General features: G+C 35.1%; 1 protein-coding gene across 1 annotated transcript in view; it reads left to right on the top strand.

Moving 5' to 3' along the window:
- Positions 1-17,075, top strand: part of LOC149798503 (uncharacterized) — a 60,833-nt gene that overhangs the window by 22,388 nt on the left and 21,370 nt on the right. The window contains exons 8-12 of the mRNA XM_089957304.1: positions 1,356-1,544; positions 1,718-1,906; positions 6,342-6,470; positions 7,902-7,982; positions 9,252-9,359. Coding sequence (XP_089813430.1) covers positions 1,356-1,544; positions 1,718-1,906; positions 6,342-6,470; positions 7,902-7,982; positions 9,252-9,359 — 696 coding nt within the window. The remainder of the gene's footprint in view (positions 1-1,355; positions 1,545-1,717; positions 1,907-6,341; positions 6,471-7,901; positions 7,983-9,251; positions 9,360-17,075) is intronic.

Genomic DNA, 17,075 nt, shown 5'->3' with positions numbered 1-17,075 from the left:
GATGTTTACAGCTGACGTCAAAAGGCGCTTCCATGGTACTTTTGTAGAAGCGTCAAAAGGCACTTCGATGCGACTTTTGTAGAGGCATCCAAAGACGGTTGTATGAGGTAAAGAGTTAAATTCCTAATAAAGCATTACGGAATAGTAAATCTGACAATGTAGTCAGTATAGTGCTAATTCAAAAAAGATTTTGGCAGAGCTTATCTTTGTGAACTGTGAAAGGGTGTTCTCAGTACAGAGCAATATTCATACACAGATTCTCAGTACAGAGCAATATTCATACACAGGTTCTCAGTACAGAACAATATTCATACACAGATTCTCAGTACAGAGCAATATTCATACACAGGTTCTCAGTACGGAGCAATATTCATACACAGATTCTCAGTACAGAACAATATTCATACACAGATTCTCAGTACAGAGCAATATTCATACACAGATTCTCAGTACAGAGCAATATTCATACACAGGTTCTCAGTACAGAGCAATATTCATACACAGATTCTCAGTACAGAACAATATTCATACACAGGTTCTCAGTACAGAGCAATATTCATACACAGATTCTCAGTACAGAACAATATTCATACACAGATTCTCAGTACAGAGCAGTATTCATACACAGATATGAAACAGATTAAGCTGAGAAACAATGAACAAATACTTATGCAACTAGAGGCAACATGTTTTAAAGATATTGATTTTAATAGGGGTCTTACAGAGTGGATAAGGAAAAAAGAGATTGATATTGAGGTGTTATGTAAATAATGAAATTCGGTCGATTCCTCCTCCCCCTCAATTTTGTTCTACTCTCCCCCCCCCCATTTTTGGGACAAGGGGCAAATCCCTTCGTATGATACATTCTTGGGGGCAACTCTGCAGAGTGGTGAGCTAATGGCCATACTGACTTTTCTCTGCTCAGTTGGAGGGTGTATTCGCATCGAATGGACGGCAAATGTTTGGCACCAAAATAGATTAGCTATGCAATACCAACACATACACACTGCATAATTAAAGTCTGTATACTGCCACACTGCAGACATCATAGCAATATGACTGAAAAATTGTTAAAGCTATGCTAAAAATCCTAATCATACATGCATAATTAAAGTTAGTTTACGTCTTTTACAATCTGTACACAGTTTTTCAATAAAATACTCTCGATATTTGTTATTGACATTTGTAAATTTTGGACAGACAATATATATATATATATATATAAGCCAGACACATTTCATTTTTTTAGTTTTTGAAAGGTGATCAGATTCTGATCATTATTTGATCATTGTCTCTTTCTTAGCAATAGCAACATAGTTAACTTATTAAAATGTCATTTTTAACTTTTTTTGTAGAAACACGGAACAGTTGGAATGTGAAAACAAATTTTTGAAAGCTCTTCTGAGTGATCTTCACAAATATAGCACTTTTCGTACAAAAGGGGGTACCTTTGAAAAACCAAGTACACTCAAACCTGACAAGGTGGTCACCACTCAGTACCAGCAAGCCCAGGATATGTACAGTAATTTCAAGGAAATGGAAAGGTACGTTACAATTGTTGATTCGTTTCATACTTTATAAATATCAAGGTACTCTTTTCCTGATAAATTTTTGGCAGTGAGGTAGAAAGCAGTTTCTTCTTCAGCATTGATAATAATTGTGCATGAACACAGATGATACATATCTTCCTTATTTTAACTTCTTTTTTTTTTGGTAGAAAAATGGAACAGTTGGAATATGAAAACAAGTTTTTGAAAACTCTTCTGAGTGATCTTCACAAATATGGCACTTCTCATACAGAAGTGGGTACCTTTGAAAAACCAAGTACAGTCAAACCTGACAAGGCAGTCACCACTCAGTACCAGCAAGCACAGGATATATACAATAATTTCAAGGAAATGGAAAGGTATGTTACAAAAGTCTAATCATTTTGCAATTTATAAATATCAAGGGATTCTGTTTCCTTGCAAATTTTTTACTGTGAGGTCGAAAGCTATTTCTTCCTCAGCATTAATAATAATGGTGCATGAACACAAAGATCTTCCAGCGAAAAACATTTTTAAAAAAAAAACATCCATGATTTGGTCTAAGATGACTTTAGCTAGTGAATTTTGTATCTCCATTTGTGATGCAGCTGCCATTCGGTAGAATAGAACAAAGTCCTTCTGGTAATATTATATAGCTGACGTCCTTGAATGGAAGACATTTGAACCCCTTGAACTCAGTGATAGATATTCCTAAAGAATGTTTGAACCTAATAATAAACTCCCAATATTATTTTTGAGTAGGCCATGCATGGAGCTGCGCCTGCAAAACCACTGTCTTTTGTCCCACAGTCATGGCCAAGCATATTGTTCATCAGATCTGGCTTGTCCCAAAGCGATTTGAACATCTTTTATTTACACAGCAGTGATATCTGACATAATCCAAGTACTGTTGAGTAAACGTGAATGCCTCTAATATATTTTTTAAAAACCTGTTGCCCAGTTCCTACTGGCATGAAACTCAATTTCTGGATATTCACTTGGCGCAAATTCCTTGGCATAAGCGCATATAGTGTCTGCACTAACAGGGATCTGCAGATCGCATTAGACGAGAACCCAATTTGCAATTTTTCCATGTAACTCCTTGTCATATGATACTGGTCTCCCACTCCTTGCTAAATGTCCCCATTCATTCAACTGCTGAGAAAAATCAATTTTTAACCAATTTGCAATGGTTGATTTGGGGATTTTGAAACGTCTTGCTGTTACTCGAATTCCATGATTTTTTTTAAAATTTACAACTTCCTCTCTTTTTTCTTTAATGATAAACACTTGTAATGACCTTGCCTGACATCACCATTTTCGTAGACATCATCTCTCTCCTGACTGGGGTCTCAAATTTCATGTCTTTTTATACCTGGTTCATTTTCTTTTACATCACACTCCTCTTTAGCACGCTTTTTTGGTTGCCCTACTGGCCTCTTAGGTGAATCGTTAGGCAACGCATTTTCTTTCCATGCACGAGGCAAGGCCTCTTCACTACACAAGTATCACACTACAAAACTTATCCATAAGAGCAGAGATCTATAATGTGGTTTATTTTGTTTTATTTTTATTCCCCTTTATGTATGCTATGTATGTGATAACAATGCGAGGAATTGCTTTTTGAGTAAATATGTGAGAAGTTGTCATTTCAAAGTATTCCATTGTTTCTATTTATTTTCAAAATCCCAGTGAAAACTGGTATAAAGAGATCAAAGTTGGCTTCCCCATGTCAGCCAACTTTGTAAACATATGTATAGTTAAAAATAAATCTCCACGCTAAAAGGAATCCAAAGTCTGCTTCGGGGGTTGGCTTGCTTTTTAATAAATTAACCTTTGTATTTGATATCCTACTGGTAAGTTCAAACAGTGAGTTTATGGCTGTTACAAGGTGTGTTTATTCAACATCTGGGCTTTCATTTATATGCCATCTGCATTTATAATTGACACAAACAGGTTTCGAGTTCTTCAGTGTAAATAGTATACACAGCATTAACTTGCTTTACTAATGCATTTTGTAACCCTTGGAATTAAAAAGATTGTCATTTGTACTCACAGTGAATGTATTTCTAATAATGATTTTAGTTTGTGAGATACTGTCATATTGTTACCCTGGATATAATACACTCTTGGTTATTTTGTACCTTACACCGTGTCACACATGAATGGCAGGTGCTTTTGAGCAATGGGTTGATAATTCTCTCTCTCTCTCTCATGTATGATTTTGCAGGATCCAGTTTTCATTCTCATGACATTCAAACCTTTGAGGACAACCAAACATGATTCACGTCAACAACCAATGCGTTGTCTGACGAAAAGCAATAACACTATGGATTCATGCACTACTTATACGGAGTTCATGGATATATTTTTCCGTTAATAAAATGCTAATGTCGACAGAAAAAGTGAATAAATGATAACAGTACAATGTTAGTTTCTTTCATTTTTTTTTCAAATAAGCATTTTATTTATCTATTTTATTGTAACATGCATTGTGGCCAGTTGCAGCGGGGGGGGGGGGCGCAAATTGAACACAATTTATTTCATTTCCTAAGTCTTGGGACACATAATGTAGGTTTAAAAAGAATCACCCTAAGTTCTGGGACACAAAAAAAAAAATTGTTCCCAACATTTGCGGTAAATACAATACATGTATTTATATGCTATTTTCATCCATGACAAGATAACAAAAATACTCTCAAGACAGCCTGCCTGTTTGTTTTCAGTGATTTTAATTTGACCTTTCAGGTCATTTCAGACTGTCCCATTTGATCAAATGCACGACTCGTTTTGGCCATTACCTCTTGTTTTTTTTACTGTATGAATGCTTTAAAAACATCTTATTTCCAATTTCATTTCTTGACTTAAACTTGGAAGAGATCATGGTGATATCTTCAAAATAGAAGAAATAGTGCAGTTTCATTGTGCAAGGAAAATCTCATCAAGAATGTCCAGACATGGGAGTAGAAATGAATACCAGCAAAATCTATCACATTGTGTATATGAAGAAAAAATGTTCTGACCACAGGCACTTGCCTATATTTAGGAAGAAGAAAAACGTTTGACAACACTCACTCCTCACCTATAAAAAAAATAAATTACACAAGGTGACAAATTCGTGCTGTTTGAAATTTGCCCCCTCGCTGATTCTTTGATAATCTTCCTGTGTATCATGCAGGGAAATAAGTCTACATTAAGTTCTGATTGGTTATTGTTTACCTGTTATTGAAACAAACAACCATCAACCAGAATTCAGTGCAACATATTTCACTGTGTGACACACTTGAAATCGAGCCATCAAGTTCAACAGGGTAACTTCAGTAGCTTGTTGTGGGTCGGTGGTTCTTTCTGGGGTTTTCCCCAAGTTCTTCCTCCACCATTAATGCTGGCTGCCATTTATAGCCTATTGTGTGCTGAAAATGGCGTTAAACCCTACAACAACAACAGCATCATTTAAAAGTGGTCAGATGAGGAGTAAAATACTTCATTTGGAATGTCTCCTTTATCCTGAATATGCAGTTGGGATAAGGTAATTAACATGGAATTGGCAAGGGGTATTGCATTCCAAACCACATCACCTGGTGTTAATTTGTAGAAGGCAAAGCAGATGTTGTCAATAGGTTGGTTTTTTTACTGATAAATATGTCTCGGATGAGTTCTCAATTTAAAGAATAAAAAGGTAAATGACTGTTTATTATTTATGACTTTGGAATAAGAAAAGTAACTTGTAATAAAAGTGAGCATCATTTTATATAAATTCTTTGCCTAGAGATCATAGCTATATGTCAGATTTTAAAAAAAAGTTATGTTAAAAATCCAAAACACACACATACACACATTTCTCTGCCTCATGTATTGATGTGCATGTCAGTGTTGCAAAATTATCAGTGTATCAGTATATTAGTGAACCATTTCACCCATAGTCTAACATGCTATATGAATTTTGAATATTTATAGTTTCTGTCAAGCTATTTGTTGCCATTTTGGTTTTATTGTAATCTTGTGGAGGAATAGGAATGCATTCATATATATTGATTGCAAAAGGTATCATAATGTCTAGCCGATAAAAGGTAACATACAGTGTCCAGCTAATAATGTTTTATTAAGACAATTGACACACCACTCCGATGGCTTAGTGGTTAGGTCATGGGTTCGATCCCCGGCCGAGTCATACCAAAGACTTACAAAATGGTACTAACAACTGCCTCGCTTGGCCTTCAGCATTAAGAGGTTAGTGTTAGGACTGGTCGGCCTGGTGTCAGGATAATGTGGCTGGGTGGGACATCGTGCTATATGTCTGCGACATGATGCCCCAGTGCTAGACATCGCTATAAACTGCCACATTGCAGACATCGTAGCAATATGACTGAAAAATTGTTAAAGCTACGTTAAAAATAAAAATCACATCACAGACAATTGACATCAAAATCCAGATTCCCTGAATATGAACATACCCATCAAACTGCTCATCAAATTGCTTTTGAAATTCTGATTTCTCCCACACCCCTTCCACCTAATGTGGAAACATTTATTGCAAAACAATGTGAGTGTTCACAGTAGGTTGTATGGGACACTTATGTCCAGTTTTGGATGAAAGGGCCCTTTCTCAGGCTGATATGTGGATTATATTACTTGCTAAAATGTGCACCACAGTTCAAATCTTTCAACAAAAATACCACCAAAGAAATAAAATACAAATTATTTTATTTGGGTTATACAAGCATCTACAGCTTTCTCAAGTAGGCCACATGCTGAATAGGAATTAGAGCCAAAGCCCAAAATGAACTGGTTTTTTATTTTTTCTCATTTATCAAGGAAATATGATGTACTTGTAAATGAAACAGAAGCGCTTCAAATGACAGTAGAGGAAATGGCCACAACTCTCTTTGGGGAGGAACATGATTCATTGCCACTACAAGATGCAGTACAACAGATATCGACTGAGTGAGTCCATACAATGCAGTAAATAAATATGGAGTTCGACATTTAATTAATTTGCCAAGGTGTTTTGTTTGCCACCTCTCTAATTCACCATAAGATTTCCCAACTTGCCTTGCAAACTCACCAGCTCACTGTGTCATTGGATCCAAAATGTTTTTGGTCGTGACCCTAAAATTTAATTTTTCTGAGCCTTACAACCCCATCTCCACATATTGTTAAATTTTGCTACCCTCCAGAAAGTCCTTGTGACCTTGATTTGGGTCATGACCTGTGGGTTGGGAGCCACTGGTGCACAGCATGTCACTGTAGAACACTTCACAGGATCTGTTTGCATTCATTCAGCAAAGACAGTGATGTAATTTATGGAAAAAAGAAACAAAAAACATTTCATTTATAATGAACATGGTGACAAAATACATGAAGTAGCTGTGGAGGAGTTAAATATGGACATGGGAGAATTTAAGATAAGTCTAACTCAATCATAGACTTAAAAGGATTGAAGAAACACAGTACAGGGACTACTGTTAGAAGACAGGTTGGTATGTTTAGAACTTCCAAATACAACTTTTAAGTCACAGTCTTTTTGAGATGTTTTTATATATTTATAACTAGAAGAGCAGGACAGTGAACATTACTGGTATAATAAAAAGAAAATTTTCTTTTCCTATGTCAAAACCAGATATATTTCATCTTTCAGCATGTCATACCAGATATATTTCCTACCTTAAATATTCTCAGCATGTTTTTTTAATGTTTTCTAATTTCATGGTGTTTGTTTTTGTAATCATATCATTATGTTTTTTATCTTATAGGTGTTGCCTAATGTTGTAAAGCACTTAGAGCTTCTAAAGATTATGCGCTATACAAAGTCCTCATTATTATTATTATTATTATTATATATTTCATCTTGTGGTACCAAAGCTACACATTTTAACTCATGGCTTCACCACTCAATTAAAATATTATTTTTGGTACCACACGATGATTTCTTGTTCTAGGCTTTAACGCCATTTTTCAGCACAAGATAGGCTATACATGGCGGCCAGTATAACTGGTGGAGGAAGAACCCTGGAAAACCCAGGGAAGAACCACCGACCCACGAGAAACTACTGGCAGGATTTCCCATGTATCCACGCTATCCAAGCCTTGGACTCGAACCCACACAGACAGAGGTGAGGTGGCATTGATCTGGAATGGTGAACGCTTTAGACCACCCGGCCAGACGATGAAATATATCTGATATTAGTGTAGGAAAAGAAAATATCTTGTATTTTTTTAATTGAATTTAGTAGAATGCAAAAACATGATTATTGTAAAGTTGCTTAAGTCAAACAATACATCATTTCATACCTGATCTTTAGACAGTTGGGAAATAAAGTAGATACCATTTGACATGACCTTTGCATTTAATGACTGTTGCTCTTATTTTTCAAGGATAGATAGTTTAATGTCGGATCTAGAAAGTGTGAAAACAGAGAAAAAACAACTACAGAGTGCTTATAATAAACTTTTCATGTAAGTAGAATTTTAATATTACTATTACCCTATCTGTCACTGTTGTTAAGCTTTACCTTTCTGCAATGGAAATACCTCATCCATGCCAAATGCTCCAAATTCCTGTTCTAGATAGAGATTTCTCAGAACACTTGCACTGACCCAGTCTGACCTACATAATCAGCCATAGTGTGTCCTTATTCTTTCTTAGACGCTGTTCATTTAACATATGGAAAAACGCTATAAAGAGAAAAAATATATATATAACTGGTGGTTTTGCTAAATATCAGTTTACACAAAATTGTTATACAATTTGATGGGGATTCTGATATTATTGTGATTATTGTTATTAATTGTGAAGTGTATTCTCAACACAAAATGCCCAAATTGTTGTTTTTAGTAGAGATTCTATTTGACCCAAAAATGTTTCTTTAATGTTTCATAGCATTTCTGTAATCAATAAATGATGTTCTTGTATTTATTATTCATTAACATAATAAAACAAATAAACAAGTACATTTCTGTTTTTCAGTACAAAGTAGTAAAGAGCAACAATGGGACTATTTTTGGTATTTCATCAATTTGTTATCTTGCTAAGCTTTCTTGTTTTAGAACTTTTATATACAGGTGTCTCAAAATGATGGTAAGTGTGGGTATAACAAAGGCCCATGAGACACTCAGACAACATGTGTATCATGCACATAATGTACAGGAGTAGATGGATGTCCTGTTTGTTGTTTGTGGTCGTGATTGTGCAAGCCTTGAATTGACTGAGAGGCATCTACCAAGGCAGAAATACTGTTACCTCCTGTGCAGAAGTATTACATCTTAGAATATAGTGTGCATTCCCCCCAAAAGATAAAGGGAAGAGCAACACTCTTCCTAGTCAAAATAGTGCATCTTCTAAAAGGAAGGCAGCATCTGTTGTACAGGGCAATAAGCTTGCTGGGGGTCCGAGAGCACTCCCAGAACTAGTTACATAAACATATTCCCCCCCCCCCATTATAATGCGGTAGTAAGAGGTCAATAGCACCCAGCTGTTAAGTACCAATCATGTTATGGATCTTTGACATATTAAATACATAATAATTTTCTTAATCACGGTATGCTGAACTCTAACAAAATTTATTACACAATGGTGTTTTTTAAATGACATATTCGTTAATTTACATGCTATCTGTGTTTCTATATAATGGTTTCATGTACATATCATATATTTTCTGAAAGTATTCAGTATATTGCAGTTACTAGAATGTACTGTTGATATGTATTATTTGGTTTTATTTATAGCACTAATGACACATATAAGAGGGACAATGCACAGTTAAAAAAGTCAGTACAAAATCTGGAACAATGGTTATCTGAGGAAGAGGAAATCGTTTCAGTCCTACAAAGAAAGTAAGATTACCTTTCGCACTGTGTATAAATGGGATTTATTTTGCAGGGTCATCTATTACACACTACTTATTCATAAATAATCTCAGGGCTGTTCCAGTAAAACGTATATCCCCCGGGGATGGCACTTCAAAAAAACTTCTGTAGGAGATGTGTTTCAAACTATTTTGCTTCTGACAGTAGAAGGTTGGTTAGGAAAATCACTTCTGTTGTGGGTTTGTTAACAAAATGAGAAATCATTGGTGGCGCTGTCAGAAAGAAAGCGAATATATATTTAAAATTGCATCTAGCCCTCTCCATGTGGTCTAATGTGAATAAAACATTGGGTCAGAAAATGATGCCACTGCACGTAATTTGTACAATTTTGTTTACTTTTAAAGAAGTGATACGCATTCTGCAAATTACGTCAACATTGCGGATATAAAATATATGCTTTGTGCAGTATGCAATTTTTATTAAACTTTTAACTTTAAAAGTGCATTTCGCGACGTAATTTGCGCTGCCAGTAGTGGTCTTGCAGCACTTGATGCAACTTCCAGATAGCTGGATACTTCAGTTTGACATGAATGGCTGTGTAACTAAATTTGATTGGTTCATTGGGCCCTGGAACAAGCATTTATGGTAGTTTTAACCTTATTTTCATCATTGAAATTTTACAAATGCATGTTTCGTTTATGGGCCACACAGAAAACCAAAATGGCTGAATTACAACAGGGTTTGTCTTCAGGCGACGTTTTCAGTCGGCAAATGCTGGCTGGTGATAGCTATGATGACAATGAATTTCATGTATATCAGTCTGTTGGACATTGGGAAGATGTCACTGGAAATACCAGGATGTGATTTTGAGCTCAAAATTGATGTTGAGTGCAAGTCCAATGTACATGTTGGATGGACAATATGCCTGTTATATTTATACAAGATACCCATGTCTGAACAAGCAGACTATGGAATGTTGGACTTAAAACCCTAATACAGCATTATAGAAGAGAAAAAATATGGCATAAGAGGCAGCAAAGCACTGATTTAAGGAAGTGAATCTTTGGCAGAGTTCATGTTAGTGAAAACTCAGAGGTCTCAGAAATACTTAATCACACGTATTTGGATGCCATTTTTTTTAATACTTGGGACACAGAAAATCACTTAGGCGAGAGTCCTCCATATGTATGTAATAAGTGGGCGGCAAAATTCAAAAACTTGTCAGTCCTGCTTTAGCCACCTGCTTATTGGGAAAATGTGTTGATCAGTTAGCTTTGCTGATATTTACAGTGACCTAATTTAGTAGCCGAAAGCACCCCCCCCCCATGTACATGTCACCATTATAAGAGTACATCAAAAGAACATGCTGCAATTGCTGGACAGCAAGATCAAAGGCTTTGACTGGCAGCTAGGTGGGAAAGTCTCAAGTCTATTGATTTTTACAGTGCTTGAATTCAGAGGCAAAAAGACCCAGATATGTACAAGTCATGTGGTAATTTATAACAGTACATCAAATAAACAACGTTAGCTTTCATTATTGTGTTCATTTTCAAGTGTAGCGGAGTAAGCGGGGCATGTGACCTCGGAATCATGACATGATGATACTTAGAATTAGTAGAGTATTTTGGGGTTCAGCGGCAAACTGACAAAGATTGTAACGAGATTCAGGAGAGTGCTGAAGTTGTTAGAACTGCTAGTTTTGATGGGACAGTAGCCAAGCATAAGAAAGTGTGTGATGCCTAGCTTAGTGTTTTGAATAAGACCTTCCTTGGATTGACAAAATTCAGACTCTGATGGACAAACAAGAGCTATGTCAGTGTTATAAAGTCTTAAAGAATGTAGAAATTAAACTCAATGGCAACCAATAGTTCTTATTATTTGTTTAGTTTTCTGGGAGGGGACTGCAGTTTGGCTGGTGGGACTCTTATTTTCACCAAAATATGAGTCCTGGACTCCTATTTAAAATCCTAGTGAGACCTCTGGAAAACGTTTCTTTTTTAAACAGATATCCAGGAGAGAAAACCAATGGGGCCATACCTATGAGATGTTGTAAATTGCACAACCATAAAGAACAGTAACTTGTTCAAGCTAGTTATGCATATGCATTTCAGACAGCAGGCAGTGAAAGGAGTTCACAGCACAGAATAATATTTGTACACAGAGGAGGAGGATCATATTAAATTCAGAAACAATTAACAGATTAATGGTCATAGGGAACATCAGAGAATCCCCATACAACATAATTAAGTGTGTGTAGATCTCTAGTTAGCAGAACCACTATGGCAACAAAAGAATAACGAGACAAACTTTCATATCAGGCAGCTGTATTACCAAATGAAGTACATGCTCTCTATGTGCATAAACTAAATGACATTAAACATAAGAGATTGACTGATCTGTTTAAACTCAAAGCAAGATGGATAAAATTTGTCCTGTTTGTGTTCGGTTCTTCCGATGTATATTTTGATCTTCGTAATATTTTCTTCAGACCTTTTGGCACTTAGTTCCAAGCCATCATTTGGTATTTGTATTACAAATTGGATTACTATTATCTTGGACACAACATTTTGAAGCAGTGTCATTAACACAATAACCCCTATCGACGACTTAACGGGGCAGGAAGTAGTAGCCTACTGCCGAGCTCTGTAGCATCACGGTCATGCATGATACACTGAAATGGGTGGTATTATAGAAAGGTAGACAGATGTAGCTCTACAATGATACCAAATAATCTGGAATATCTAGTTGCACTACAAAATACAGATAAAAAACTAATGTTTTGGACCCGACTTTTTTCTACCCAAAATTGGCCCGTGGTCGGAATCTGATTTTGTGTCCGGATTTTAGACTGTTTGGTCTCAGATCTAAGGCAAACCAGTATGAACTGCAAACAGACAAATGAGCTTTTGCAAAAAGTATGATAAGATGGGCATTTAGAATAAAGAGTGGTCTCAATACAAAAATAATGGCTCCATTTAGCAGCAAAAAAAAAGAAAGAAAACAATAACTCCAACTTTTACCCTTCGGCTCATGCGCGAGTCAAATAGCCAATGAAAAACAATGTTTCTAACGCAACTAGGCAGTATGTTATTGAAAGATGACCGAGGATTTGTTGTTTACGAATCTATTCAGAAATAGCTTTCAAAATGTGTTTCTTACTTGATTTTCAGGCAAAAATGACAAAAAGCTCCAGGGGTTAATGTGTTAAATAATGATGAAATTGATGAAAAAATACTTGATGTCATTCTGATATATTGATTCTTTACTACACTACTAATCTGTTCATCCTTGGGGCCCTGAGTGGCAGAGTGGTCTAAAGCGCTCTCCGTTACGGATCACTGCCATCTCACCTCTGTCTACGTGGGTTCAAGTCTTGGATTCAGCCTATGTGGGTATGTGAGAAAGCTTGCCAGTAGCGTCTCATGGGTCGGTGGTTCTTTCCGGGGTTTTCCCAGGTTCTTCCTCCACCATTAATACTGGTCGCCATGTATAGCTTATCTTGTGCTGAGAAATGGCGTTAAACCCTACAACAAGAACAACAACAACTGTTCATCCTGATTCTGTTTTACCATCTCCTTTAGTTTTACTGGTACCAGTACTTTTAATAAAATTGTAACTTCTATTTTCTTACAATCTAAATATTTGTAATCGTGTATTATTGTCAAAAGGTAAAATGTACTTAGTTTTGTTGTAAAATCTAAATCTATTAATTAGCAAGTGACTAAAGTAAAAGGTGGGTCAACTTCATGTGTGCAGAAAATATTGCCATATTACAGTGTTGTACAAGATGTATTTTGCAAAGTTGTATAACCAGCACTCGTATTGTCACCACATATTACATTTAAATAATAATATCATTATTTCTGTATATTCCTATCAGCATTTTCCAAGTAGTATTAATTTTCTGATCTGATGTTGTTTGTTTCTTGTGCAGTTTTTACACATCAAGAATTCTCAAAGCATAATTAAAAAACAATGTAATCTGCACCATATTGAGTTGTTTGAGAAGAAATTCATTTTTTAACCCCAAAATCACTGAAGCTATTAGTTAAATAAAATAACATTTGAAGTAGCCATGATAGTAATTTTAGGATGCAACTGTACTAATTTCACCTTTGGTATATTCAAATCTTAAATGTGATGGAGGAACATGGCTCCAAAATAAACACATCAGTTTTAGAACCTGTTCATCGACTATGAATCAAGTATATAATCCGAGTCCAACTGTATTGTTAGAAAATTTTTAATTCTTTTGACAACATCATAATTAGCTGTCACATATGGATTAAGCCTATGGTCTTTCTGCCATCTCAACCAAGACCCCACCACAACCACATGACCATGCCCAATGCCGTCACAATAATAATCACTATACACAGGGGGAGTATTACAATCGTTATGTCTTTAATCTGCTGAAAGACGATGAAACTAATACGTTGATGAAATTATAGCATTTCGATAGCATGTCGTATGAGCACACAGAATCTCACAACCGTCATTTTCAAATATTATTGAATTTGTAAAAAATAAAAGTCATAAACTGGTTGTAATAAAATACAAAAACGAAAGAGCACAAAATTCTTTATATTTATTACGAGACCAACTTTGGAGTTTTGTAGTATCACGTGACTTCCATGTTGACATGTGCTCTCTCACGAAACAGACTACTCTGCTTGATGAATCAGACTGGCCAAGTTTCTTGTAATTGTTCTCAAAATAAATATGTTGACAATTATATGTTCTTTCTGATTTTTACAAAAGGTATCAGACTTTCATTTAATACAATTGAAATTTTGTACAACAACATTAAAAAGGAGTTTGTTGTTGATATCACGTGACTTTTGGACTTCCGATGTCATTGTTTGAGATTTGTGTAGTCATGTGACTATTAATGCAAATAGTGAGTACCGGCTTCATCTAAGCTGAGTTTCATCTAGTCTCTCAGCAGATTAAAGACATAATGATTATAAAGACATAATGATTATAATACTTGTCATTTTTGAGAAAATAAATAATTTTTCAATTAATTTCATGTAGGTATAAATCGATATAACCTAGTTTAAATTTGTTAGGCGCACTGGTAAGCTATCTTACGGTGGTAGCAGATTTCAGTTTTTTTTTAACGTAATTGCTCTGATCCCACACTCCATCCAAAATGTCCAAATATGAAAAATGTGGTTGGAATACCCAGATTAGATAACTTTAGAATTTCTGAACTGATTTTTGGTGCAAAACTATTATACAGTGACATGTAGCTTGAAGCATTGGTTTTAGAGCATAAATGGAATGCAGGAGAAATGGGAAATTGTAGTCACTTTTATTATATATTAAGAATGATAAGAGCCCATGTATCAATACAGGTTTCGGGATTGGTTTATTGAAATACAAGAAGACAAGTTGATTTTACAGAAAATTCAGTCCTTGTTTATACAACAGTATATAATTTTGAAGGTCTTTTGCTAAAATTTAAATCAGCCCTTTTGTAAATGTCTTTAAATGATGGAATTTTTAACCGAATCATCTTAAGACGTTTAGGTTGATTGAAAAATCTTGATTGAGATATTATTGGCACATATAATCTCAGGGTTAAACTTTTTTTTTGTAACAAGATAAGATTCTAAAACTTTGCAAAACTTTTTTGGGTCTTCTTATACTGTGATAAGAAATGTTTACTTTGTATAACATGCACACATATTGCTCTAGAAATCTTTGGAATTAAAGGTTTGAAATGAAACAAAATAGTTTATGCTCATTATGTTGTTTCCATGTAGCAACATAATGCAGGTCAGCAAAGTAAAGATAGAATTTGTATTCTGTACATTGAAATGGCTTTAAATGCCAATTTATGTGAATATAGTCAAATTTGTGTGTGACTCATTTTGTGGTTTTGTACATGATCATCTTTTCTGACATATATGTTTTGGAGAGTCTTGAAAGAGAAACATCTTCAGCTTTGGAAAACACATGTTTTATAATCCAAAATTTCTTTATTTCCATTTAGTAATGATCATATATTAACCTTGAAAAAATTTATTTCATCCTGATAAAGACCTGGAAATTTATATTTAGAAAAGTGTGGGAACCATGTAAACAACTAGAGATGACATCTGAGCATTTTGATTTCAGTAGAACCTTAACAGAGTGGAACAGTAAGTAGGAGTGACAGATATTTAAATGTTAGGCAGATATTTAACAATGGCTATTCTTCCCACCACCACTTCCTCATTGGAGATCATGCACACACAAAACTTAGAGTAAATCCTGAAATCCTGGCAGCATCCCTGCAGGGGAGATAACTTGACTTTTATTTGATTTTATTGGTCTCTGGTTATTCCATGGTATTTCTGTTACTTGAACATTATCTTACAGTGTGTCCAGTCAGCATGGTCCAAAAAGACTTACAACCATTGAGAGTTTTTGAAGGACATTACTCCAGATATGAAAGAACAAGAACCATACTATAAATCAGTGAAGATAAAATAGAGTATATATGGGTTTGACTGTCCCTGACTGGTTGACAATGAAAGTAAGATTTTAGTAAAAAGAATCTTTTGAGAGCTTTTCCTACTAGTAACTGATAAATGTGAGGGACATTGTTTTATTAACATAATTTCCACCCCTTTACAGACCTGAGTTTGGAAAACTCGTTACTGAAATCAGCAGCTGACTCTTCAGTGCAGTATTAAAAGCACACATTTCAAATTTGTGTAGGTCCAGAAAATGGTGCAGCTGTTATGGTTTTCTTTTCACAAAAGCTGTCATCATAGATGTGTCTATACTGATAAAAATTTGATTATGTAAACTTAAAAGTTTAAGTTCTTGAATTTTAATATCATGGTGTTTGCACAGGTTTACAGTGGGAACTGAATTAGTACAGCGAGTCCTGAATTCTTGAGTTTTGTGCAGAAACATGGAATCCAAGCAGAATACATCCAGAAATGTAGAGGTTTTCAATCTTGGATTTAGTCTCCCCATTGTGTTTCACACTGATATGCATATTCACAGAACATTTGTATAGTAGTAAGAAAAGTAAGTGAGAAATTTAGATTTATCATAAACAAGACAAACAGTATGTGTGGGGGACAAGATCATAAGAACAGGCTGGAATGGAGAAGTATAATAAAAAGCAATAATGAGTGGAAGTGTGACTTTTTTTTTTTAGTGTGCAACATTAATTTCTCCTCTTCACTGAGAAATTACATCAAAGAGAAGACAAAGCTTGTACAGTTAACCAAACCAATGTGACTTAAGCTACTTAAAAGATGTATCAAATCAATTTTAACCTTCTGATTAAATCTGTTCTGGTCTTTTCCTGTCCATTCTGGTGATTATGTCCAATGAATGAGTATGGTTGGAAAAAAAATTGGCAGATTATGATTACTGGTATACATTGTACTTCTGCCTGAGAGATGTGAATAATTTTATTTCTTGGTTTGTTGATTCTGGTTGTTGCTTAGTTTAAACGCATCATTGAAAAACATTGATGCATTCTCATACTTTGTTACAAATATTTATTACAGATGCTTATCTCCAGATATTGGTGAATATAGCTTAAATAAGTTATAACAGTTCTAGTTGGAACAATGGACATTGTTAGAGAAACTTGAAGTGAGCTAAAATGTGAACTTTTTGGCAGCATGTGATGCATGATTGCTTAGAACTTCTCCATCTCATATGCTCACCATGAAAAATCCATTTGTACAAACTGATGATGACTTTTTGGTAACTGTCAGAAAGGCATAA

Source organism: Sinohyriopsis cumingii, chromosome 5 (genome assembly GCF_028554795.1).
Source record: "Sinohyriopsis cumingii isolate HCF-2022 chromosome 5, ASM2855479v2, whole genome shotgun sequence".
Lineage (NCBI taxonomy): Eukaryota > Metazoa > Mollusca > Bivalvia > Unionida > Unionidae > Sinohyriopsis > Sinohyriopsis cumingii.
This window is presented reverse-complemented; position numbering and strand designations above follow the sequence as displayed.